The 26,905-nt window shown below is 43.2% G+C and overlaps 1 protein-coding gene across 8 annotated transcripts in view; it reads right to left on the bottom strand.

Moving 5' to 3' along the window:
- Positions 1–9,783: 9,783 nt before the first annotated feature.
- Positions 9,784–26,905, bottom strand: part of ADARB1 (adenosine deaminase RNA specific B1) — a 264,078-nt gene continuing 246,956 nt past the window's right edge. For 7 of the 8 annotated variants that reach the window (XM_024201218.2, XM_024201220.2, XM_024201217.2 and 4 more), the window contains 2 exons: positions 17,278–17,456; positions 9,784–14,025 (listed from right to left, as the gene is read on the bottom strand). In XM_024201218.2, the coding sequence (XP_024056986.1) occupies positions 13,849–14,025; positions 17,278–17,456 (356 nt within the window). In that variant the 3' untranslated portion in view covers positions 9,784–13,848. Of the gene's footprint in view, positions 14,026–17,277; positions 17,457–26,905 lie in introns of those variants that run through there. The other variant, XM_024201224.2, reaches the window with a different exon arrangement.

Raw genomic sequence — 26,905 nt, 5'->3', positions numbered from 1 at the left:
TGCTGGGTGGGAATAAAGGTATTCATGGTCCTTAGCCGGCAGTGCCCGGCACGAAGTACTTCCTCTCCGCCTTCTTGGAAATGGGGGCCAAGGAAGCAGGGGTTTGCCACAAGGTAGTGGAGATGTTGGCTACTCCCTGGTGGACGGGCAGGGTCACACGGCCCGGTGCCGAGGACGACAGTACATTAAAAAGGGGGTCCGATGGGCCCTCCATCTCCTCCGCCTGGAGCTGGAGGCTGGACGCTACCCTCTTAAGGAGGTCCTGGTGTGCCCTGAAGTCCTCCTCTGCTGTAATGGCATCATCCGGTGCCAGAGAGGGGACCGGTGCGGAGCCAAGAATCTTGGGCGGTACCGGGGGGTCAGTTCCCAGGTCGGAGTGTGGGGCCACTGACTCGGGACTTGTTGACTTGTCCCTTTGTCTGGGAGGGGAGGCCAAAGGGGCGTGGGATGCTCCGGCCATCGAGCGGGTTTCCGCCTGAGGGGGCATCTGTGGTGCCCATTGACACCACTGTCCCAGCCACGGTGCCCCTTGCCAGTGACCAATCTGGGGGCCCTGTGGCGCCATCTGCTCCAGCTGGGCCGCATGACTTGGCGATGGGTGGCTAGGTGCCGATGGTGAGATAACTGTTGAGCGCACGATCTCATAAGATCGGCGTGAACGACGGTGCCTACGACGGTGCCTTCCGCAGGACCGGGACCTCGACACTGAGGACCGGTACCCATCCGAAGTGCTGCTCCTGTACTCGCCCCGGGGCCAAGAGCTGCGATGCTCCGTTGCCGGTGAGTTGCGAGAGGAGTCCCGAGTGTGATGCCTGGCAGAGCGGGAACTTGAGCGGGAGCATCGACGACGACCGCGTCGGGACCAGCTTTGGTAGCTGCGCTGTGAGGAAGAGCATCTGCGGCGCCTCTCAGGGTGCCTGTGCCCCTCGCTGTGCGGCGTGGAGGGGCCTGGAGATTCCCGTTCGGGCGGTGAGCTGGTCAACCTGACTGGTGTAGAGGGCTGGTGTGAGCCATGAGAAGACTGTGGCGAACGAGGTAAGGAGCAGTTTTCAGAGTGGGGGCTGCGTCGTGCTGGGGAGGTCTGGTGAGCGCCCAGCGGCGGCTTACGTGCAGCCTCTGGCGTCGACGGCATCCTCTCCGTAGGGGAGGCACGCACAGACTGAACCAGGCTGCTCCGCTCAATGCGAGTCGGAGGCCTGGGGCCCGGGGAGGATCGGGGGCTGCCCGACACAGGACCAGCCTCACCCCTCTCCTTCTCTCGGTGCCGCTGTGCAGAAGTCTTCCCTTGTTTCTTGGAAGGGGAGTGGTGCCGACTGGGGGAGGGGGCTTCGCTACGCACCGAAGACGGGGTAGGGGCCAGCGCCGATTCCATTAGGAGAGCGCGAAGCCTGATGTCCCTCTTCTTCTTGGTCCGTGGCTTGAAAGACCTGCAGATCTTGCAGCGGTCACTCACGTGAGTTTTGCCCAAGCAGTGGGGACACTCAGCGTGTGGATCACTTCTGGGCATAGAATGGTGACAGGAGTCGCACGACTTGAAGCCTGGGGCACGGGGCACGCATGCCACCACTCAGGCATGACCGTTTATTATTCCATTGGCTGGCAAGGGCAGGTAGCTTGTCCGAAGGCCTGGGAAATCCTGTAGCAGGTTCTAATTCTGGTGTTTCCAAACCACAGACCCATGTGCAGCTCTTTGAGATTGTAAAATGCTCTTTGAGGCAGAGACTTTTTGCTCTGTTTGTCCAGTACCGACCTCAATGAGGTCCTGGTTCCTGACCGGGGCTCCTAGTTCTTTTAGCATTATAATAATATGATTAGAACTATAAATCTAATGGGACACCTCCTCCTCTATTAATGATGATGAGAATGAAGGTGCTAGTTTGGACCATCTTTGCACTGGATAAACACTGCACAAGGGCAGGACAAGGCTGAACTGGGAACAAAAACATTGGCACAAAAGGTGTCTAAACTTGTTTTTCTCTCTCCTTTTCCCGCTGTCTAACAAGAGTCTGGCTGTGCCAGCCAAGATGCTCCCCCCTCTTCACCCCCGTGTGCCACACTGCATAAGCCTGTGACCAGAAAGACAGCTAAAAGCAACGCCCAATGCTGGAAAAAGTACGACCCTGGGCTGGGTCTGTGTTTCCCAGCAGCTAAACTACCATTTCAAATCGACACAGAAAGATGCTGCATTCTTGATCGTTGTTACCCTTTTTCTAACCCTTTGTGTGTGTTTTCTCACAACAGAAACGGGACTGAACTTCACCAGCAGCTCCAGCCCACCTAAAGTCATCTCTTTCCCCGACTACAAGCTCCCCAAAGAGTTTGCAATCTGATCTGAGAACACAAGCAGGGCAGTGCGGGTGGGGGAAGGCGAAGAGAACCAAAGATGTGATCCCATGGTCACATGGTCTGGCCATTGTGCAGCTAGGCATGTACTGATGGTTTCAGAGCCCTAAGTACCGCGAGGGAGCCTGGCCTCACCACTCACTCCCAGCTGGCACTGGCTGGGCAGGTGGCGAGTTGGGACTTTTCTGTTAAACTCTGTTTTGTTGTTACCCAGCCTCCAATGCCCCTTACCCTCCATTGGGCTCTTACATCCGCCTGTTGCAACCCGTCTGACATGCAATATTTGAGCTCTCTGGGGCAGGGACTGTCCGTTTTTTGTCTGCACAGCTCCTAGCCCAATGGGTCACTGACTCTTGACTGGGGCTCCACGGTGCTACTGCAATAAAACTAACACCTAATAATAATGGTCCCAGGCCAAAGTAAACCACCTCCCAAAACATCCCAATCCCTCTGAGAAACCCAACCTGAAATGCCCTGTTACAGTGAGTCGTCCTCTCGGGTTGACAGGAGCTGTCACAAGGGAGTGGAAGGAAAATCTGAACAGCCTTTTGCTTTTTCCTTCTGGTTGAAGATTGCTCAGCACTGCACACAGCAGTCCTGCCTTCTCTAGCAGCCTTGCTCCTACCCACTCCTGTAGGTCAAAACAATGTCGTCACTTTTGTCCTTAATCTGCAAAACTATCTCCAGTCTGGATGAAATATAAATAAACTGTCAGTTTAAATGAATTCCAGCAGCAGAGGGGCTTAGTTAAATGATGTGTCTCAGTGAATCCACTTTGCTACACTCCCTGCACAATTCCTGTGACCAATTTCAGGATGTTTCAGTTTTTTGAAGGGGAGGGAAAAGGGAACAGACAGTACAAATATGAAGAAGAAAACTGAGACAAAAAGGAATGTTCTTAATGGGTTTCTTCTCCATAGACTTGTCTACTCACTATTAATCAGCACTATCTTAAATTACCTTCTTTGTCACCAGGAACAAGCGTTTATTCATGACATTTTTTGCTAGTCTCCAGTATACATACAGACAGGTAATCCTGGAGAGATTACTTTCTGTCTCATTTATGTAACACAGGTGCTGGGTGCTGATACGACACAGAATTGTATCCCCCAATTTGCCAAGTGTTGATCGCCATGTGGATGGAGCAGATAAGAATTATTAAGGTGTTGGGGAGCATAATACTTGGCAGGTGACACTATCCAACTTCTAATCAACAGTTCTCCTCAGAAATATTCCAAATACTATAATTTTGATGGTGTTTGCTTTTGCATGGTTTGAAACCTGGCACGTGCCTGGCCTTTGATTTCCCTGTATGAACGCTGGCTGTTTGTGAAGAAGGCTCAGAGTGACAGATAAGTGCCTCTTACAAAAAGCCTATTTCTAAAGGTGCTTTACCAATACAGAGATCTCCTATCTTTCTCCTTCACCCAACCAGGAGCTAAGCTGATTAGCTTCTAGGCAAGAGGAAAAACAAATTGTGGATTGAAGGTCATCCGTCTCCGGCTTTGGTTAAACATGCCTGTCAACTCTCGAAATGCAAGCGTCTCCTTCTGCTTTGAGCTATTCTTCACCTCTCTTATCATCACAATAAAAATATACGGGAGTCCATCAACTTCAGTTAAAATCCTGACCCTTTATGGAACGTGCCCCATTCAGGAGGGTGAAATGCATCTCTGAATTCCTAAAAACCAACCATGGCAACAGAGCGCACCCTTTTATAGCAAATCTTCTTCACTGAGAAGTACTTCTGCAGACCCTGGCTCTTAGCACTGTGCACCTCAGCCCAGAGAGGCTCAGACCCAGGTAGAAAGCGTGAGCCTCAGGCTGCAGGCACATCCTTCGGTGAAAGTGAACATCTGGGGCAAGGTGGCATAAAAAAACATAGTAAGAGAACCAAAAAAGTGCCACCGTGGCTAAACAACAAAGTAAAAGAAGCAGTGAGAGGCAAAAAGGCATCCTTTAAAAAGAATTTGAAGAACAGTTAGCCAAAGACTCAAAAAGGAATAGCAAAATTTTTTTTTAAAGTACATCAGAAGCAGGAAGCCTGCTAAACAACCAGTGGGGCCACTGGACGATGGAGATGCTAAAGGAGCACTCAAGGAAGATAAGGCCATTGCGCAGAAACTAAATGAATTCTTTGCATCGGTCTTCACAGTTGAGGATGTGAGGGAGATTCCCAAAACTGAGCCATTCTTTTTAGGTGACAAATCTGAGGAACTGTCCCAGATTGAGGTGTCATTAGAATAGGTTTTGGAACAAATTGATAAACTAAACAGTAATAAGCCACCAGGACCAGAGGGTATTCACCCAAGAGTTCCGAAGGAACTCAAATGTGAAATTGCAGAACGACTAACTGTAGTCTGTAACCTATCATTTAAATCAGCTTCTGTACCAAATGACTGGAGGAGAGCTAATGTGATGCAAATTTTTAAAAAGGGCTTCAGAGGTGATCCTGGCAATTACAGGCCAGTAAGCCTGACTTCAGTACTGGGCAAAGTAGTTGAAACGATAGTTAAGAACAAAATTGTAAGATACATGGATGAACATAATTAGTTGGGGAACAGTCAACATGTTTTTTATAAAGGGAAATCATGCCTCACCAATCTACTGGAATTCTGTGAGGGGGTCAACAAGCATGTGGACAAGGGGGATCCAGTGGATATAGTGTATTTAGATTTTCAGAAAGCCTTCGACAAGGTCCCTCACCAAAGGCTACTAAGCAAAGTAAGCAGTCATGAGATAAGAGGGAAGGTTCTCTCGTGGATTGGTAACTGGTTAAAAGAGAGGAAACAAAGGGTAGGAATAAATGGTCCGTTTGCATAATGGAGAGAGGTAAATAGTGGTTCCCCCAGAGGTCTGTACTGGGCCCAGTCCTGTTCAACATATGATCTGGATTAAATGAGGATATTGATATAATAGGCATTATCTGGAAAAAGGGGTAAACAGTGAGGTGGCAAAATTTGCAGATGATACAAAACTACTCAAGATAGTTAAGTCCCAGGCAGACTGCGAAGAGCTACAAAAGGATCTCTCAAAACTGGGTGGCTGGCACAGTTGCCAACTTTCACATGGTAAATAAGCACCCCCACCTTCACAATAAACCAAAAATCAAGCCAATCCCATTTCAAAACAAGCCAATCCCTAAGAACTGCAACACTCTATGTGACTAGATCCCCCCGGCGTGCAGCCTGGGACTGTGATGGGTCCACTGTGCACCCCTGACTCACTCGCGCCCCCTCCCCCCTGACCCCTACAAGCCCCCCCAAGCCGAGAACAAAAAAAAAAAAAAAAAAAAGAAGCAACAAGCTACAACAAGCTACAAGCCAAACAAGCCACAAGCCAAAAACTAGATCAACAAGCAACTCACAAGCCAATTAAGCCAAAACCAAGCCCAATTTCTGCATTTTTTTCACGGGTTTGGCATGTCTGGTGACTGGGCAACAAAATGGCAGATGAAATTCAATGTTGATAAATGCAAAGTAATGCACATTGGAAAACATAATCCCAGATATACATATAAAATGATGGGGTCTAAATTTGCTGTTACCACTCAAGAAAGAGATCTTGGAGTCATTGTGGATAGTTCTCTGAAAACATCCACTCAATGTGCAACGGCAGTCATAAAAGCTAACTGCATGCAGATGTGGTCGCCCCATCTCAAAAAAGATATATTGGAATTGGAAAAGGTTCAGAAAAGGGCAACAAAATTAGGGGGATGGAGCGTCTGCTAGATGAGGAGAGATTAATAAAACTGGGACAATTCAGCTTGGAAAAAAGATGACTAAGGGGGGATATGATAGAAGTCTATAAAATCATGACTGGTGTGGAGAAAGTAAATAAGGAAGTGTTATTTACTCCTTCTCATAACACAAGAACTAGGGGTCACCAAATGAAATTAATAGGCAGCAGGCTTAAAACAAACAGAAGGAAGTATTTTTTCACACAATGCATAGTCAACCTGTGGAACTCCTTGCCAGAGGGTGTTGTGAAGGCCAAGACTATAACAGGGTTCAAAAAAGAACTAGTTAAGTTCCTGGAGGATAGGCCCATCAATGGCTATTAGCCAGGATGGGCAGGAATGGTATCCCTGGCCTCTGTTTGCCAGAAGCTGGGAATGAGCGACAGGGGATGGATCACTTGATGATTCCCTGTTCTGTTCATTCCCTCTGGGGCACCTGGCACTGGCCACTGTCAGAAGACAGGATACTGGGCTAGATGGACCTTTGGTCTGACCCAGTAGGGCTGTTCTTATGTTCAGTTAAAATAATATAAGCCAACACCTCCAAGATGTGGCTGAGGGAGAGAGTGCAGGAGCCCCAGATGTTTTACACGCCGCTTCATGAAGAGCTGCTCCCGCTATTCTGGGGTGGGAGGGTTCACTGCTAAGGTCTAGGAGGAAGGCAAGTCTAGAGCATTTAAGAGAAAAACTGGAAAGCCTGATAGGGATTGGTCAGTAGCAATGCTATGCCATGCTGTGTGAAGACTTGGCTTCCCACCTCTCTCTCCGCGGGCTGTCAGTGGGGCCGAGGCTGTGAATCCAGCTTCCGGGGGGATGACGGGGTAAACGCCGGGACCGATCCCAAACAGGACTCAAGGGCTGTAAACCCAGCCTTGCCCAGTGCTGAGAAAAGAAAGCCCGTTGGGCCCCTCGCAGGGATGTGAAGGCAGGGGCAGAGCGGGGCCTAAGCAAAGCAAGCACATCTCGTACAACTGACAAAATCCGGCTTTTGCTTACAGCATAATGGGAAGAAAATGGAGTTATAAGAGCAATAGCCTGTCTGCTCATGTTTGGGTTTTAAGAATCATAGGAGAACACAGACTCTGCTCTAGGCAGCTGGTTCAGACACTATCCCGCTCCAAGAGCAAAACAGCAGAGAGGTGGGGCCGTGCGGGGTCTAGGGCTGGGCCAAAGGCGAGCCAGTGAGAGCAGAAAACCCAGGAAATCCCACACTCAAAGAGCAATGCCACAATTGCGTGTTATTTACACCTGGCTTTAAACCTGTCGTGCAGCTCTGAGCAGGGCTCTCGCACAGCTCCAGCAGGACGCCAGTGTGGCAGGGAAAGCTCACACAGGCCCTGTGGAGACACAGAAGGCGAGTCGGCACAGGCCGACTAGTGCTGCAGTAGCTGTACCTGCTGGCCAACTGACAAAGCCATAGTCCAAAAGAAGGAAGAAAAACAAGCAGAGAGAAGCCCTGTGTGGACACACTTATTTTGGACTAAGAGTGCTCATTTCTGATGTAGTTTGATCCACTTCCATAGTGGATTTGGATATGGATTAAGCTAAATCAGAAAAAGGCACTCTTATTCCGGAATCGCGGGGCGCTGCTCTGGTATAGATATTTTTGTAAATTTCCAACTGTAAATAAGCCATTACTATTTGTTTTGAGTTTTTGTTTTAAATGAAAGCTGAGATTACAGAGAACAAGATGGTAGCCTCAAAAAATGTACTGAGACCCAACCCAATTCGCACCCTGAAATTGTTATGGAGTATTCTTCATGATGTAACTAACATGATAACTAGGTGTTGGAAGGACCTACACAATGTTTTGTGCTGGGTGTGTTGTATCTGCAGCTTCTGGTAAGTGACACAGCTCCATGATCTGGGTACATTTTTCTGACACTGACAATACTGATGTACAAATAATAATTCTTAGTATTTATATAACTATGTATTTTCAAATCGCTGTACACGTATTAATGAATTAAACGAAGCAAGGTAGTATGCAAAGCAGAGTAATTAGTTAGGATAATCAGTGGAGTGTGCTTCAGTAGCAGTATGGGGTGGAGTGGGGAGTGTTTGTGCCCCAAGGAAAATAACATTTCTAGAGACACTGCTAAGGTGAATATTCTAAGGAGGGATTAGGAAGGATGGAGAGGACAACCAAAAATAAACATTGTCGTGAAAGTATTTGACAGTGCTCTGTTAATATCCCTTTATCAGTTAGTAAAGGCAGGTGTGTTGTCGTCACCCCATCACAAAGTCAGAAATAGGGCAAGAGTACCTTCTTCATGCCAATAATGTAGAGCAGTTTATTTACATTGTATTTTAATCTTCTAACCATGTATCTGCTGACTGCAACTAAACTGGTCTGTGCATGAGAATATTGAAAACATTTTAAAAAGCAACGCGATGACATTTTGGGCTTCCTAGACTACAGACTCTGTCACTCAAAGATAAAAATTCTTTAAAATGTCACAACTGCTGTCTCCAAATGGATTAGATTATTATGTACATAAATTACATCTCTTATATCTGTTTTATAGTTTCACTAAAGAAAACAAAAACAAACATGACCCCTCAGAAAGACCTTCTGCTATACTGTTGGCATGATTAGCAGCAAGAGTACAAAATTGTCAGTACAGGGATTTCAAAATCCGTGTTACTTTTGGTATTTATTTAAATGATTTTGTTTTGCTTCATTATTAAAGTCAACAATATTTAAATGTATAGGATGAAATCCTGGACTCACTGACCTCTGTGGGAATCCCATGCACTGCTACAGACTGGGGATCGACTGGCTATGCGGCAGTTCTGCAGAAAAGGACCTGGGGATTACAGTGGACGGGAAGCTGGATATGAGTCAGCAGTGTGCCCTTGTTGCCAAGAAGGCTAAAGGCATATTGGGCTGCATGTGTGTGTGTATATATATATATATCTATATAGTTGCCAGCAGATGGAAGGAAGTGATTAATCCCCTCTATTCGGCACTGGTGAAGAGTATTGCGTCCAGTTTCGGGCCCCCCACTACAGAAAGGATGTGGACAAACTGGAGAGAGTCCAGCGGAGGCCAACAAAAATGATGAGGTGGCTGGAGCACATGACTTATGAGGAGAAGCTGAGGGAACTAGGGTGATTTAGTCTGCAGAAGAGAAGAGCGAGGGGGGATTTGATAGCAGCTTTCAACTACCTGAAGGGGGGGTTCCAAAGAGGATGGAGCTCGGCTGTTCTCAGTGGTGGCAGATGACAGAACAAGGAGCAATGGTCTCAAGTTGCAGTGGGGGAGGTTTAGGTTGGAAATTAGGAAACACTATTTCAGTAGGAGGGTGGTGAAGCACTGGAATGGGTTACCTCCATCCTTAGAGGTTTTTAAGGCACGTCTTGACAAAGCCCTGGCTGGGATGATTTAGTTGGGGTTGGTCCTGCTTTAAGCAGGGGGTTGGACTAGATACCTCCTGAGGTCTCTTCCAATCCTAATCTTCTACGATTCTATGATATTCTTAATATGCATATAAATAAATAAATAAAAACCATACCACACTCTTATGCAGCAGTTTTCATCATGTCCAGTCTATATCTGATTGGGACTGTACCCAAGTATTACCGTAAATTGCACCAAAAAACTTTCAGTTCAGCTGATATGTTATTTTATAAGGCTGCCTGTCTTTAAAAAACCAAAAACCACACAGCAATTCGGAGACAGGATAATATATTTTATACATTTTGTATACATTTTATTTCTGTGGGCTCACTTTTATGTTTTAAATAACTTTAAACATTTTGTTTCCCATCACATATCTGAATCACAGCTCATCTTCCCATTCAAAAAACTTCAGGATGATTTTCATAACAGACACTCTATTATGATAAAAATGCAAAGACTTGAAATTGTCCCCTTGGAGTGAAAAAGCTTGCTTTGGCAAAAGGCAAAAAGATAATTTTCAATGTATGGAGAACCTTTAGCGTGTTATTTAAAAGAAAGAAAGTTCCACTTCAGTTATGTGGCAACCTCAACTCAAAATGTCCCAAGACTCAAGTCTTTCTCCCTGTGAAAAATAATTTGTCTTTGGGAGAGATGGGAAAGAAAACAGTTTTCATGATGTCACCTTGACTCTTTCATTACAGACATGCAAATTGAGTGCACAACACTGTGTTAGCTGGGATCAGCAGCCTACAACTAATAATTTTACCCCCTCACCAGCAGAAAGTATTATAATTTGTATATACAAGGTATCCAGTTGAAAGATTGTTTTTATTTTTAGGTGGATGAAATATTTAAAATCAGAGATGCATGCTGGTAAAACAAAACACCAGTGATGCAGCTCTGAGGTGCCTGAAATTTCAGTCGTGAGTTGTTTTAGGTTTTAATGATGGCACCATATAAAGATCTGCTGCTACTCTGAGGGTTCCCCCCCATTAATTAGTTTCTACCCTATAATAGTGTGTTTGTACTATCTAGAATGAGGAAGATACTAAAACTGTCACCTGTGCAGGGAGCGCATTGTTGTACATGTCTAAGTTGCACACTATTTAACTATCATAATTTTTATCAGTAACTACACTAAAGGGTTGGGAGCTTTGTGGGGGGATGGGAAAGAGCTAGCATATTAATGTGAAGACAGTTTTTAACTTAAAGAACTCTGTATAGTATGATTCATCATCAGCAAGTGACAGGAAATGTTCTATGGGTATTAAATCCTGAGCACGGACATAACCAAATGCTTCAAGTTTCACCTCCAGGTCCAAGTTCCTTTCCACACCCCTACAGAATATATTTTTTTAAAAAATCCCTACATTTACAGTGTTCTATGTTACTAACCTATTATCTTTTATTGTAGCTAGAATGTAATTTGGAAAAACATCTTAAATTATATTTCTTCAAGTATTTATTAACTTTAAAGTTGTTACTCATTTGAATTTTGTGACGAACCTGAGATATACACTTATATCAACTTAAAAAAACCCAAGAATTCCCAGGATAGCATAACAAATCCTTGCTAAGATTAGCCACCACCACCATTACATACTAAATCGCACAATGAAGCTATTCAAAAAGACCATCCAACCTCTCAAAATAAATCCCAAGCTAAATGCTTGATAGAGAAAGGTCAACCCCATATTTCAACAGCTGTTGGCAGCCATGTTGCCTTTATCCTCTGCAATCATTTAAAATTAAATGCATAAAAAGCCATCCATGCTTGATGATGGTGATCTGTAAAGAATATAGGAGTATTACAAAGAATACAAAGGCCAAGAATACAAAGGGGCACAGAATGACAAAAAAGGGACATGGCAGAATTTAGCTGAATATAACAATCTCAAATAAATCTTTTACAGGAACACTTTTTTTCCCTACAACTTCTGATTTTCACATATTACTGAACAAAAATGAACAAGCAGGTGTGCGGAAAGCCATTGGCTCCCCGATGACTGATATGGGTTGCACATGATCCTGGAAAACATTTTTGAAAACCCTAGAACTATAATGAATGAGATCTCATCCCTCATATCAATCAAATGCTGCTCTTTTATCAAAAAGAATTCTGCCTGGAACTCTCACTTATAGTTTCCATATATTCATAGTAAATTTGAATGTCTTAAAATTTATGCCTACAATAATACTTAAATATATTACTCACATTCAGGACTTCATCTATAAAAAAATAATCTCATCTAATAACTGCCTGAACTTCAAAATAAAATCTGAAGAGAGCTCAACTTCTGAATGCGAAATTTAAAAAGATTGGTAAAAATAGATTAAGATGGCAAAGTGAAATCATCAGTAGACAGAGTCCCTTAAAAACAGAGATTTCATTTAATAGTAAGACGAATTCCAAGAAAATCCACATGGTGAGACCAGCTAGAAAATTCACAAATTGCTCTAATTTACAGTTCTCCACATTTTGGCTTCAATCCTGCAAATTTATGCACACGTTTAATTTTGAGCACATGAGCAGTTCCGTGGGTCTACTTGTGCTTAACTTTAAGCAATTGCAAAAGTGTTTGCAGGTTGAGAGCCAAAGACATTTGCAAAGACAGACACAATGTAAATCTTGTATTTTGAAAGAGCATGTACATTACTTGCCTTCACACATTCTGAATGTTTTTCCCCTACCAGAGTTTGTTTTACACATTCATGTATTGCTACTCAGACTCTAATTAGGAGGTTTAGTACAATATTCAGGCAACTTTTAGTCTTGGTAATTTTTTTCACTTTGATTCATAATTGAGCAATAATGATTGCAGGACAGGGCATTTCCAGCGTATTGATTACTGGATGGAAAGAGTTTTTGCATCACTTTCCACAACATCCATGGAGCAACTACTCTCCAGGAAATGCCCGGTGCTGAGGTAGTTACTGCTATTATAAATTATTTTTTTTAAAAAATAGGACTTAAAAATACTTTGAGGTGTTTTTCAGAATTTGTACACGCAATATATTTGATACACACAGGTCACATCATGTACTTAGACATATTGGCTGGAACTAGAGAATTATACCTGGTATGCTGAGAAAAAGTGGATTTCTCTAATCCATCGTCAGACTTTCATTTCGCTTACAAAGTGTTCTAAACGTGCTGTCTATGCACCCATTGACTTAACAGACCTGGCAGTATTTTCCCTGCTATTTTTCATTTTTACATCTAGCATATGTGAAAATTTTAACGTAAAAGAGCTTTTATAAATAAAATACCATTCTAAATATATACTAGAGCAAACAAAACTTAGAACTAAGACTTTTATAGATCATCATGTATGTGAAGCTACAGGCAATACAATCTTCAAGGGACACAACAGTCCAGTTGTTAAGTCTTTGAAGACCACAAAAAAGAAGTTTAACAATTCTTTCATCCTTAGTAGGCCTCTCATTTCTTTGAGAAAAACTGTAATTAATATTCTCTGAATGGGTTATTTTTGGCAAATCAGAATTATTTCCCCAAAATGAACAACTGTTTTTTTGAAGTTGCCACATTACTGTTAATGTTATGGTGGTGTTTGCATGAGTTCCTGGGATATACAAATTGCCTACTTCTAAACAGGTTTTGTACACTATAGACTAAATTTCTTAACTTACAAATACTTATTTTTTGTTTCCAGTTTCCAGTGGTAAAAAATGATGATTTTACAATGCATGTAAATGGGAGGTAAAGGTATTTTAAAAAACAGAATAAAAAGCTGTATGTTAAAAACCAGGTCACAGGCTAATAAATACGTACATCAAAGACATGAAGTTTTCAGCAGCTGGTTTTAAAGAGCAAGGAAGAAGGGAAAAGCTAGCTGTCCAAAATCCATTCTGGCTTTGTCACCTATATGCTCCGCAATTAAACCTCTGCAATTAAAAAAAAAAAAAAACACGCTAACAGAAGAGCAGAAATTAACTTTGTAGCTTTTTTTGATTAAATTAAGCTACAGGCTAAAAAAATGCAGTGTAAAACCTAATGCAATCTACATGTTTTCATGCACTTGCTTATATTGCATTAAAAAAGGGCATTATTTCTAACCCAGAAAAATATGAGTCATCTGGTACTGTTAAAGACAGCCTTACTGAATTTTTTTCTACAGTAAAAGGATTTTCTAGAGAAGTAAACCAAAATTATTTTTATAACAAAATATAGAATTATTGTAGCAACTTATCATTGACTTCCAATATTTGAGCAAAACATAACATCGATTTGCTAGTTAGTTTCAAAGTGTCAAAAAGATGCTTTGACAGCTGATGCCAGAAAATGATGCCGGACGCCAGGATTTCCAGAATTGTTCCAAAGTGATGTGCAGTCCATGGATTAGACAGTGAGAGAAAACTGATCCTGCTCGATTGGTTTCTCCACCCAGGCTCCAAGCCCTGCCTTCAGGAACGCTTTAAACAAACACTCTTTGGCAGTTTGATACTTAGTGGCCACCTGCTTAGTGTCATGGTACAGGTTCGGTTTGAGGATCTTTGAGCGCAGGCTAGAGGAAAGCTGCACAAATAGAAAAAGAAAGAAAACAAACTATCACACAAAGCCGTTCCAGGAACCAGAATCAAGGAAAACGAAAGAATGAGTGCAGCAATTTGAAAGAACGACAAACACTGTATTCTACCCTTTTTGGATAGAACATTACTGTTGATTTGTATCCAACTACATATCACTTCACAGCTCATAGCAAAACTATTGGTCCAGTGGGAACCCTGAGGATCTACTCATTTCCATAAAGCACCTTGAAGGTCAAATTGAAACCATCATCATATTGCTTGATAGCAACTGGCTGGAATTCTCTTTGAAACTCACCCTTCTACTCTTCATGAGACAGTTCCCACCCACCTTTGTGGTTGCAAAGGCTCCCCTGACAGCAGGGCTGGGGGAGGGAAGCAGGATTCCAGGGAGATACATACCCCCTGTGCCGCATGGGTGGAAGGCCTATGTGTAACCTCCTGTCACCCTCCCTGCCCCACGAAAGGGGGGTGCATTACAGCAGGACCAGCTGAAGCGGCTCTGCAGCTTAACAGGATAGATTAATAAGCGAAATACTGAACAGAAGCTCCCCAAAGCCCGTGGTTCTGCTCCTGCAGAATGTAGAAACTCTGCAGGAGCGGAACTTCCGTTAGCGTCATCTCAGGGAATTTCACCGGTTTTTGGTGAACCTAGATTATTGGTCAACTGTTGCTCAGAAAAATCAAGGCTGTAATAATAACGTTTAGAGTTTTAGGTCAGAAGGGACCATCAGATCATCTAGATCATACTAATCTGCCAAGCCTGTCTGAAACCTGTCAATTCCCCTTGTACTCTCTGTAGCTCTTTACTGTGTCAAATACACACTGGCCTTTGACAAAGGCACTTCTTGTGCTCAGTTCAAGCTTTAACCTAGCAGGACACAAATGCAGACTTCCTGAGAATCCGCTCCTGGGGATGCTGGGGCACCAATCCTCCTCCTTCAAACAGATAACTATAAAGCTGATGATGGTTACAGGAGAATTTTCCCTTTCATCCCCCTTTAGGATTGTTCAAGTCTACTTCTTACTCAAAGAGGTGCAAATGGTGCTTTGAAAACTCGTGTGTCAGATATTGGGGATAACTGGACCCCAGAAAGTCTCTCATCTTTTTCATTTTATTTTTGTTCTGTGAGGCAATGGCAACTCTTTTCTGCGCTACAGGATGATATCTTCAGCAATTTGGACACATCATTCTGCATTTTCCCCTAGATGTAGAATCAATACCATTAAGCATGGATAGGAAAGCATTTTCTCCTGAACTGATGCTTGAAGCTATCAGTTTGTTTCTCATGTTCAGCCAACTATCCCATCTTTCATTAAAGTCAATGTAATTCTTTTTGTTTTCCCTTTAATTTTTCCTGTGTTTTCACTTGCAGCATGCAGAAGTGGATCCGTCTGGAAGAGAACATCCAGGGTGAAGTGCTTTAACCGTTTCTTAAATTGTTCATTTTCTGTTACACTGAAGGTGAAGTTGTTAGCATAAAAGAAGGTTGCAACTTTCTTATCAAGTCCAAATCTGCATTTTTTTCAGTTGCTGTATAGCATAATCACTGACTGGTCTACTTTGGGATGTCAAAGAAGGACAGAGATTACTGTTGAACAAGGCTTATGTTAAAAAGCTGCTGGAAAGACTGGAACGTAGATTTAAATTATCAGTGAGAATATGTTTAGATGGTGATGATAGCATCAAATTTCTCACTTGCACAATCGGTAAACTCATCAATGTTTTGCTTTTCTATTTCAACATAGATTCCTTCAATGGCACATTTAATCTTGAAGAATCCAGAGAAAAATATTTTTTGCATTCTTTGAGCTAAGCACAAATCCTTTCTATCTTGCTATTTTACACATTCGGCAATGGTCACCTTTCACTTTGGAAGAATTATCTGTTTTCATTACTTTAGTTTATTCAATTGCTTGTTTCCTACCACTTCCCTCAGCATCAGCCAGTTAAATTAATGTACTTATGTCTGCTGATCTCTAAAGACTAATCAGCCCTTTGCAGTACTGACATTTAGAGCTTTCACATTTACTACAGTAGGACTGAGAAACAGCCACCTAGCTAATTCAGCCCCATAAAGACTGAAAACTAAGATGAGCTGGCCCAATGCATGTTATTAGGGACGCTGCCTACTCTCCAGAAGTTTCTAGATTCTACTGAACTAGTACCTCATAATGTTTCACAACTCCTCCCAATCCTCTCTCACCAACACCAAGTCATAATGGATTCCACCCACTAGGCAGCACCACTTTGTCAAGCCATCATTGTGACCCCACCCATTCATATCTGTTCATGAAAATATTTCAGAGTGACACGTTAACAAAGTTGGGGAGGGGAGGAAGAAAAACATTTAAACCTAAGGGGTTATTATTTTTCTGAATAAGGCTTGTTTTTTCCCCACAATCCTGCCTGCTCTACTGCCCTTAAAAAGACAGAAACGTCTTCCTTCCACATATTCTTGTGAGAAGGATCTCTGAACAGTGACAAAGGACTAAGAAAATGGCATGGGGTGAAAGTGAATGACAAGCTTATGCTACAATCTCAGCACCCAGCTGTCTATATTGTAGTATTTCAGTGCCTTGCCACACTACAATAAGAAATGATAGACTCCAAAGGACTGTTGTAGGAATACTGATTCTGCTGAAATGACTGGCTCAAGGTGCTATTTGCTTCTATCAATACAGATGCTTTGAAGAGAGGACTGGGAGAACCCTAAGGATCATGGTCTACTGCTTGTACCTTTCCATTTTTATAAAGTATCAACTATCATGAGGAAAAGAAATCCAAACTTTCAAAAAGCAATTCTTTGACCTTTACCTGCACCTCCTGGGGAAGACCAGGGGAAAAAAACCTGGCCCCTTTAAGCCACTACCTTTGACTTCAATGGGGCTAGGCTTTTACCCACATGTTCTCAAACAGGAACCTTAGTATTCTGTGTGCTGGGCTCCAGAAGAGCTACTGAAAGAGTCTATCTTGTCCAGTACATTAAAATTATAAGCAAAGCTCAAAGGAGTCAACATTTTTACTTTACTTGCTCTAGAGGCAGGTAATTAGATCTTCACATACATTTACACTAGAAATGATCATAGTAAAGAAAATGTGGAACAAAGACATCTCTCTTCCCCATTTTTACCCAATTACTAACCAGCACATCACAAGCTTTTATTAGAAAGGTGGTTATGAGATTGCGCAAAATTGAAACCCAACAGTAAAAAAATACTCCAATCTTCGGACATATACCTTTGCATGAATACGCATCCAGCGACTGTACAAAGCGTGCTTACAAAGACGAGATGCACGACCCATCTCATCCTTGCCAGTTGTGGCATTAATAACTTCAAGACCAGTGTCTCCTACTGTCCAGTTTACACTGAAATTAGGTGCTTTTCCTGGTTGGCGGGCTTCTGCATTGCTAATACCTGAAAGGGAAGAGGGACACAATAATGAAAATGTGAAAATTCCTGCTCAGTTGTTTATAGATGAAGGAGTGATTGGATAGTGCTATACAAATCATATTGTTAGGCATTCTTACAGCTGTGGTTCTAAAATACCTCCATGATTTTCAACAGCTACTTCAGGATTTAGCCACGCCCATTCCATTACTATTTATGGGGAATGTGCAGCTAAAATGTCATCTCCTGCTATCACGCTCAGTTGTGCATGTCTGCTTTATCAGAAAACTGAAAATCCATGCATGCTTGTATTGGTGATGGTAGGGAAGGTAAAGAGATTATAGAAAGATCTGTAACAAGATCACATCAAACAGTAATACTGGAGCATCACAGTATGCAATACACCTTGGGTTGATCTTAGTTTAGCTCATAAACTAAGCAGATTTGGGCCTATTCAGTAGCTGAATAGAGGAATGCCCAGGTTCCACAGAGTCTCACTAGTAACCCTGTACTGTACGTGTCTGAATATTATTAAGTAGAATTAATGTCCTTAATCAATTCCCACTCCTGGTGCTAGCAATACAGTGCTGTTGCAGCTATCAGAGATTCATAGATTCCAATGCCAGAGGAGACCACTATGATCATCTAGTCTGACCTGCTGTATAGCACAGGCCAGAGAACTTCCTCACAGTAATTCCTAGAGCAGAGCTCATAATAAAACATCCCGTCTTGATTTAAATATTGTCAGTGATGGAGAATCCACCACAACCCTTGGGAAATTGTTCCAATGGTTAAGTACTCTGTTAAAAATGTATGCCTTATTTCCAGTTTGAATTTGTCTAGCTTTAACTTCCAGCCATTGTATCATGTTAGACCTTTCTCTGCTAGGCCGAAGAGCCCATTATTAAATATTTGTTCCTAATGTAGGTATTTATAGACTGTAATCAAATCACCCCTTAACCTTATCTTTGTTGAGCTAAATACCTTGAGTTCTTTGAGTCTATAAAGAGAGGTTACTCACCTTGTGCAGTAACTGGAGTTATTCAAGATGTGTGTCCCTGTGGGTGCTCCACCTCAGGTGTGCCTGTGCCCTGCGCCTTTGATCACAGCAATGCCTCTTCAGCCCACGCATGCATCCTAGACATCCTTGTGCTTCACACTGAGGTTATATGGGGCTGTGTGGGCGAACTGCCCTCAGTTCCTTCTCCTCTGCAAAGTCCCAAAAGGGAGACACTGAAGCAGCAGAGGAGGAGGGTGGGTAACAGATCACCCACAGCGGTACACATCTCAGAGCACTCCAGCTACTGCACAAGGTGAGTATCCTCTCCTCCTTCTCTGAGTAGCATCTCTGTGGGTGCTCTGCTTCAGGTGTCTCCTAAGCAGTACCCCGCTAAGGATGCAGGTGGTTCGGAACAGAGTCCAATACAGAGGAGAGAACTGCATTGCTCACAGCAGTGTCATATCTTGCAGCAAGGACCAAGGCATAATGGATAAAAAAAGTATGAACAGAGGACCAAGTTGCCGCTCTCTGGATGTCTGCAATTGGTACATCTTTAAGTCAGGCTACAGGTGCAGATAGTGCTCTTGTTGAATGTGCAATCACTCTCAAAGGGGTTGAAAATGAGTTGTTGTAACAGATCTTGATACATCCAGAGATCTACTTTGATAACCCCTGTTTTGAAATAACAGAATGCTTGTTTCGGTCCACAAAGGATACAAATAGTCTTGGAGATCTTCTATAAGGTTTGGTCCTATCTAAGTAAAAAGCTAATGCCCTCCTGACATCTAGGGTATGGAACATGGCTTCTTGATTAGTCTTGGGGAAAAACAGGAGATGAATGATTAATTCATCCTGAAGACACCCAAGGTAAAAATCTTGGATGGGCCCATAGCAAAATCTTCTCTCTGATGAATACCATAAATGTGTGTGTGGGTGTCTGGCATTAAAGCCCCTAATTCCCCAGCCCTTAGGGCAGAAGTGATTGCCACCAGGAAGGCTGTCCTCACTGAATAAACTAACAAAGAACATGTAGCTAGTGGCTCAAAAGGATGCTTCAACTGGTCTCCACTCTCCATTCTTTTTTGCTTGGAGAATGCACATGGCTGAGAAGTAGCTACAGATGAATGAGGTTTCTTTTTAGAGTATCTTGGCCTATTGGAAAGGGGCTCAGCTGGTCTATGACAAGTTGAATACGGGGCTGGTGTGCTCTCTGTGCCATCTGAGACCTACTAAATCTCCTCTTATTTACAAGAATACAAATCCCTAAGGATCACAGTGTATCCTTTAAAGTGTGGAGATATGTATCCATTGCGTCTGCACAGAGCTTGCAACCATCAAAAGGGAGGTCTTCAATGGTGCTCTGAACCCCTCTTGGGAAGCCCAAGATCTGCAACCAAGACACTCTTCTTATGACCACTGGAGTGGATACAGATTGTGCTGCAGTATCTGCAGCATCCAAGGAGGCCTGGAGGGATGTCTTTGCCAGGAACTGACCCTGATGTATAATCACCTTAAATTGGTCACAATGTTGCTCTGGCAGGTGCTCAATAAAATACTATTTTTTTTGTAGTTCAAATAGTCATATTTGGCCATGAGCACCTGATGATTTGCTATTCTGAACTGAAGTGCAGCTGAAGAGTAAGACTCCTGTATATGGGGTGGACTTTGAGCTATGCTGTCTGCCTTGTTCACAAATGGACTCCACTTCCAGGGAATTCGGAGCTGGGTGAAAAAATGGAAACTCTGATTCTCTGGCAGGGACATAATGCTTTTTGCAGGTAGGCAGTGCGGTAGTTGGGGATTGCCAAACAGTTTTAGCAGGCCCCATAAGAGCTTCATGGACCAGAGTGGTAATCTTCATAAATGAAGAGGTCTGTAAAGTATATAGCAGTTTATGTTGGGACTCCTGAACTTGCTCTAAAGGAATTTGTTGAATGTCAGCAATTTGCTTCAGCAGTTCCTGAAACAACTTGAAGTCATCCACCACAGAAGGTGATGGAGGCATCACAGCTTCATCAGGTGAGGAGGAAGAAATACTAGTAAGAAGTGTCACCTCTTTATCCGCTCTTGCTTCTTGCTCCCCAAAGGTCTCCTCCTCTGGCACAGGTGGTGGTAGAGGATGTTGAGGAGAATGGGCCCTTCTCTGCTCCCTCAGGTGGTGTGAAGATTGTGTTGCAAATTGTTGATGACAGAACATCCAAAGATCCCATCAAGGCGACTCAGGGGGACAAATGACATAGGTGGAGGTAATCACGTTGATGCCATTTGAGGTCTTTTCTCCTCTAATATGTCAGCTTGGAGGGAGAGAGATGAATCTTAGAATAGACAGGGGATCTCTGAACCAATATGTGAGAGTCTGAGGTGTCTTCTTCCACATACTACAAGGGGGGGAGGCAGATAGCTGTTCCACTTGCAAAGTAGATGAGGGTGAGTATGGTACTCTAGGAGCCAGAGGGGTGAGAGAATCTTGATGCTGATAACCCCCAGCACTTGTTAACAGAGGAGATTCTGGCTCCGATGATACCATCAGGCCTTTAGGGTACCTAAATTCTTGTGGTACTGATGGTATCAAATATTGGGTCGAATGCGGACCTGTGGAGGATGTCTTCATTTGTGATGCAGGTGGTTGGCATGGGAGTGAGTCAGCTCCAATTCCATTAGTACCACGGGTAGCCGAGCAGTCTTTGGTACCACTGACTTTCTGGTTATAGATACGGAGTGTTGTTCAGGGATGGACTCAGAACTTTTCTCAACTGTGTCTCTGCCACTTTGGGTATGGATACCCAAGATCGGTACCGAGTGTCTCTAAGATGACTGAGTCCACTTTGCATTTGCAGCGCCAGCATCACTTGGAGCCTGTGTGGAACTCCTCTTGGTATCTGAGGTCTCCATAGTCTGCTTGTGCATCGGTGATTGATATTTTCTTGAAGATTTATTCCTCACCTCCTCTTAGAGCCAGATATTGAGACTGAGGTCTGTGGTACTGTAGATGTACTTGGTGGTGCAATACCACCTATATGTCTTGCAGCCTCCAGTGACTGAGATCTTGATGTTGACAGGGCACTAGCGGTACTCGGGTGTCTACATATGTGTGTGTGGGGGGGCCCTTCACCCATGGATCCAAAGCTGATCATAAAGCTTTCTCCATCATGAGGAGTTTAAATTTGATCTCCCTATTTTTTCTGGCTCTACCCTTGAAGGACATGCAGGTCTTGCACTTACTGGGGATATGAGTATCACCCAAACAGCAGAGTAGGGTGACCAGATGTCCCGATTTTATAGGGACAGCCCCGATTTTGGGGGCTTTTTCTTATATAGGCACCTATTACCCCTCACCCCCTGTCCTGATTTTTTACACTTCCTATCTGGTCACCCTACAGCAGAGACACTAGGAATGGAATAGCCTCATGTCAGGAGAGGCACTTTTTGAATCCCAGGGAGCCCAGCACTCGCGTGTAAATAAACAAAAACTGACCCCTATGAAGGGAAAAATCTTAACCACTATCTAACTATATCTATGAATAATTTTTTTAAGGGAAAGGAAAAAAAAAGGGGGGGGGTAAACAAATGTTCCTACAACTAAAAACACTAAAAAGGTATCTAATTATATGCTAAGTAACTAATTGCTGAATACTACAGAGAATAGACATAGGTAAACTCTGTCTCAGGCCCAAAGTGTTTAAGAAGGAACAAAGAGTGGTTCACCCACACAATCCCATATAGCCTTGGTGTGGGGCACAAGGATGTGTGGGGCACATGTATGGGCCACATGGGCAATGTTACCAAAAATCCCCAATCAAAGGCACAGGTGCACCCACAAGAACACTACTCAAAGAAGACAGCATGTTTTCTAATCCTTTAATCATTCTTGTGGTTCTCCTGTTGATAAATTGGACCCTCTCCAATTTATCAACAACCTTCTTTTATTGTGGACACCAATACTGGAGACAGCATTCCAGCAGCAATTACACGTGTGCCATACAGAGGTGAAATAACATTTCTTCTCCCACTTGAGATCCCCTGTTTATGCATCAAAGTTTTGAATTAGTCCTTTTGGCCACAGCGTTGCACTGGGAGCTCATGACCAGCTGATTATCCACCACAACCCCCCAAATCTTTTTCAGAGTCACTGCTTCATGGGATAGAGTTACCTGTCTTGAAATGAGACATAAAACTGAGATCCAGACCACTCATGGTCATTCATGATTAAGGCTAAGATCTTAGAATCATAGAAGATTAGAGTTGGAAGAGACCTCAGGAAGTCATCTAGTCCAACCCCCTACTCAAAGCAGCACAAACCCCAACTAAATCATCCCAGCCAGGGCTTTGTCAACCTGGGCCTTAAAAACCTCTAAAAATGGAGATTCCACCACCTCCCTAGGTAACCCATTCCAGTGCTTCACCAGCCTCCTAGTGAAATAGTGTTTCCTAATATTAATAATGTAATTCCTCATGATGTAACCTAGACCTCCCTCACTGCAACTTGAGACCATTGCTTCTTGTTCTGTCATCTGGTACCACTGAGAACAGTCCAGCTGAATCCTCTTTGGAACCCCCCTTCAGGTAGTTGAAAGCAGCTATCAAATCCCCCCTCACTCTTCTCTTCTGCAGACTAAATAAGCCCAGTTCCCTCAGCCTCTCCTCAAAAGTCATGTGCCCCAGCCCCCTAATGATTTTTGTTGCCCTCCACTGGACTCTCTCCAATTTGTCCACATCCTTTCTGTAGTGGGGGGCCCGAAACTGGACGTAGCACTTCAGATGTGGCCTCACCGGTGCCGAATAGAGGGGAATAATCACGTCCCTCGATCTGCTGGCAATGTTCCTACTAATGCAGCCCAATATGCTGTTAGCCTTCTTGGCAACAAGTGCACACTGTTGACTCATATCCAGTTTCTTGTCAACTGCAATCCCCAGGTCCTTTTCTGCAGAACTGACGCTTAGCCAGTCGGTCTCCAGCCTGTAGCGGTGCATGGGATTCTTCTGTCCTAAGTGCAGGACTCTGCACTTGTCCTTTTTGAACCTCATCAGATTTCTTTTGACCCAATCCTCCAATTTGTCTAGGTCACTTGGACCCTATCCTTACCCTCCAGTATATCTACTTCTCCCCCAGCTTAGTGTCATCCACGAACTTGCTGAGGGTGCAATCCATCCTATCATCCAGATCATTAATGAAGATGTTGAACAAAACTGGCCCCAGGACTGACCTCTGAGGCACTCCGCTTGATACTGGCTGCCATCTAGACATCGAGCTGTTGATCACTACCCGTTGAGCCCGATGATCTAGCCAGCTTTCTATCCACCTTATAGTCCATTCATCCAATCCATACTTTTTTAAACTTGCTGACAAGAATACCGTGGGAGACTGTATCAAAAGCTTTGCTAAAGTCAAGATATATCACGTCCACCACTTTCCCCATATACACAGAGCCAGTTATCTTATCATAGAAGGCAATCAGGTTGGTGAGGCATGACTTGCCCTTGGTGAATCCATGTTGACTGTTCCTGATTATCATTCTCTCCTCCAAGTGCTTCAAAATGAATTCCTTGAGGACCTGCTGCATGATTTTTCCAGGGACTAACGTGAGGCTGACTGGTTTGTAGTTCCCCGGATTCTCCTTCTTCCCTTTTTAAAAGATGGACACTATATTTGCCTTTTCCCAATCATCCGGGACCTCCCCCGATGGCGACGAGTTTTCAAAGATAATGGCCAATGGCTCTGCAATCACATCAGCCAACTCCCTCAGCACCCTCAGGTTCATTAGATCCAGCCCCATGGACTTGTGCATCTCCAGTTTTTCTAAATAGTCCTTAACCTGTTCATTCACCACTGAGGGCTGCTCACCTCCTCTCCATACTGTGCTGCCCAGGGCAGCAATCTGGGAGCTGACCTTGTCTGTGAAGACCGAGGCAAAAAAAAGCATTGAGTACTTCAGCTTTTTCCACATCCTCTGTCACTAGGTTGCCTCCCTCATTCAGAAAGGGTCCCACACTTTCCTTGACCTTCTTCTTGTTGCTAACATACCTGTAGAAACCCTTTTTGTTACCCTTCACATGCCTTGTTAGCTGCAACTCCAATTGTGCTTTGGCCTTCCTGATTATACCCTGGCATGCTTTGGATGGTTTGTTCCTGCGCCCTCAATAAGGCTTCTTTAAAATACAGGCAGCTCTCCTGGACTCCTTTCCCCCTCATATTAGCCTCCCAGGGGATCCTGCCCATCAGTTCTCCGAGGGAGTCAAAGTCTGCTTTTCTGAAGTCCAGGGTCCATATTCTGCTGCTCTCCTTTCTTCCTTTTGTCAGGATCCTGAACTCGACCATCTCATGGTCACTGCTGTCCAGGTGCCACCCACTCCTACTTCCCCTGCCAATTCTTCCCTGTTTCTAAGCAGCAGGTCAAGAAGATCTCTGCCTCTAGTTGGTTCCTTCAGCACTTGCACCAGGAAGTTGTCCCCAATACCCTCCAAAAACTTCCTGGATTGTCTGTGTACTGCTGTATTGCTCTCCCAGCAGATGTCAGCAACTTGTCACAGATATTTTTAGTAAAAGTCACGGACAGGTCACAGGTAATAAAGAAAAATTAATGGAAGCCCGTGACCTGTCCCTGATTTTTACTAAAAGTATCCATGACAAAATGGGGAGCCACTAGGCAGCTGCAGGGGCTGGCTGGGAGCTCGGGGGGCCCCCACCCCCCATGGAGGCTCAGAGCTTCAGGGTCCCCTGCTCTCGATGGCTCGGAGCTGGCTGACACAGGTGGCAGAACTACTCAGAGCAAAACTTGAGCAAAAATCTGCTCAAACTTCCTGTGGGTAAAGGACTTTTCACTCCCTCCATTTCCCCATGTAAGATTGCAACTTGGGGGCACACACTGAACATGACAACTTCTAAACAGCTACTTTAATATGCTTCAGGAGCATAACAGATACTAGCAGTTATATAATATATCTTCCATATACACATCAACAGAGAAGGCCTACTCTTTCTTATGCTGCAAAGAGTGTGTAGACAACCATGCATAAGAACTACTGACTACTGTTAATTTAGCTTGCACACATTATAAAAGGTCCCCCAAACAAGGTCCCTGCTTCCGCTGCCTTTGGAGAGACCAGGATTAGGCCCAGCAACTTTTATACAAGTCACAAATTTGATTATAAATTACCTTTCAGATGTATCCATTATCTCCTGTCTCATGTTGGATACAAATCAATGATTCTTTTAAAAAAATATTAAAAATTGGATTTTTATGTAAATAATATTTTTATTTACATTAATGTGCTATTTTAAAGAAAATTAACCTATTTAAAATTAAATTTGAAATTATGACCGCCTAAGTTAAGGTCTAAACGTATTATAATCTAGTGAAATCATTTATTTTAAGGAAATAAAATAATATTCAAGCCTTACGTGTTGCTGCCAAAGTTTTAAAGAAAGTCAAACCACTGAACTGGCGGAAATCTCTAGCTAAGCACCTGAAACCAGAGTTTGTTAAGTGCTAACCCAGCTTTTGACTAGCCTCTTCTGCAGGTACAGAGATAATATTGTCTGCATTTCAGTTTACTCAACCAGTTCAGTTCAATAACTAGTTCATTCAAAGTTGAGAAAACAACTGGGGTTTGAAAAAGCACAAATGTTTTTTCCTCTTCCAACTTATGAACAAAAATGAGGTGTGAGGGGATGAGTTCTACTGGTTTTAAAACCTTGAAGGTCACGGTGACCGGACATAATCAGTTCAATTAACTAATTACAGATACTACTTCCTCTGTTTAATAAATTAGTTTTAAATGCAAAACATGTTTACTAAAAAAGTAAGTTTATGTACCCAGCACATGAGTTAGTTTTATTTAACTAATAATCAGTTTTAAAATGGTGTTTTTGACATTTTAACTGAATTCCAATTTCCATTCAAATGCAGCTTGACACAAATCACTAGTAAAAATCATCTAGTAAATAATACGTGTGTCTGTCATTCACCATTTTCTAACATAATAAAACTGTAACAAATAAGAATCTGAGTGAATGTATGTTAAGCTACATAGGTGCTTAAATAAATATATATAATGTAGTCTCCTTGTTAGCAAAAAGTAGTACCAATTTAGACCAATCAATGAGAATCAACCTTACTTTAGGAAAATAATGTAACAATTTAAATGCAATACAAGATTAAAATCTATGATTTAAATCAAGGTTTCCTGCTTGCTGATTTAAATCGGTGGTTCAGGTCACTTAGCTTTAAATCAATCCACCCTGTTCTGTCAGCATTTTCAAAGCTCGTTTCCACCATGTGATTCCCATTTCAAAAACCCTGTGAATCTTTCAAAAACGTACACCTAAACTATAATTGGGCTTGTCTGGTAGAGTCTATCAAATTAAAAAGTCTTCAGTTCTGGGTCAGGTGCTAAGGTTTGCAAGTTCCTCATGCAAAAAACTTTAAAGCTGCTGCTTTAAATGCACCAATTCCAGAGCTGCATGGCTTCCTGACAG

The sequence above is a fragment of the Terrapene carolina genome, unplaced genomic scaffold, assembly GCF_002925995.2.
Source record: "Terrapene carolina triunguis isolate 2854851 unplaced genomic scaffold, T_m_triunguis-2.0 Scaffold391, whole genome shotgun sequence".
NCBI classification, from domain to species: domain Eukaryota; kingdom Metazoa; phylum Chordata; order Testudines; family Emydidae; genus Terrapene; species Terrapene triunguis.
Note: the sequence above shows the minus strand (reverse complement) of the source record. Positions and strands in the feature narration are given on the sequence as shown.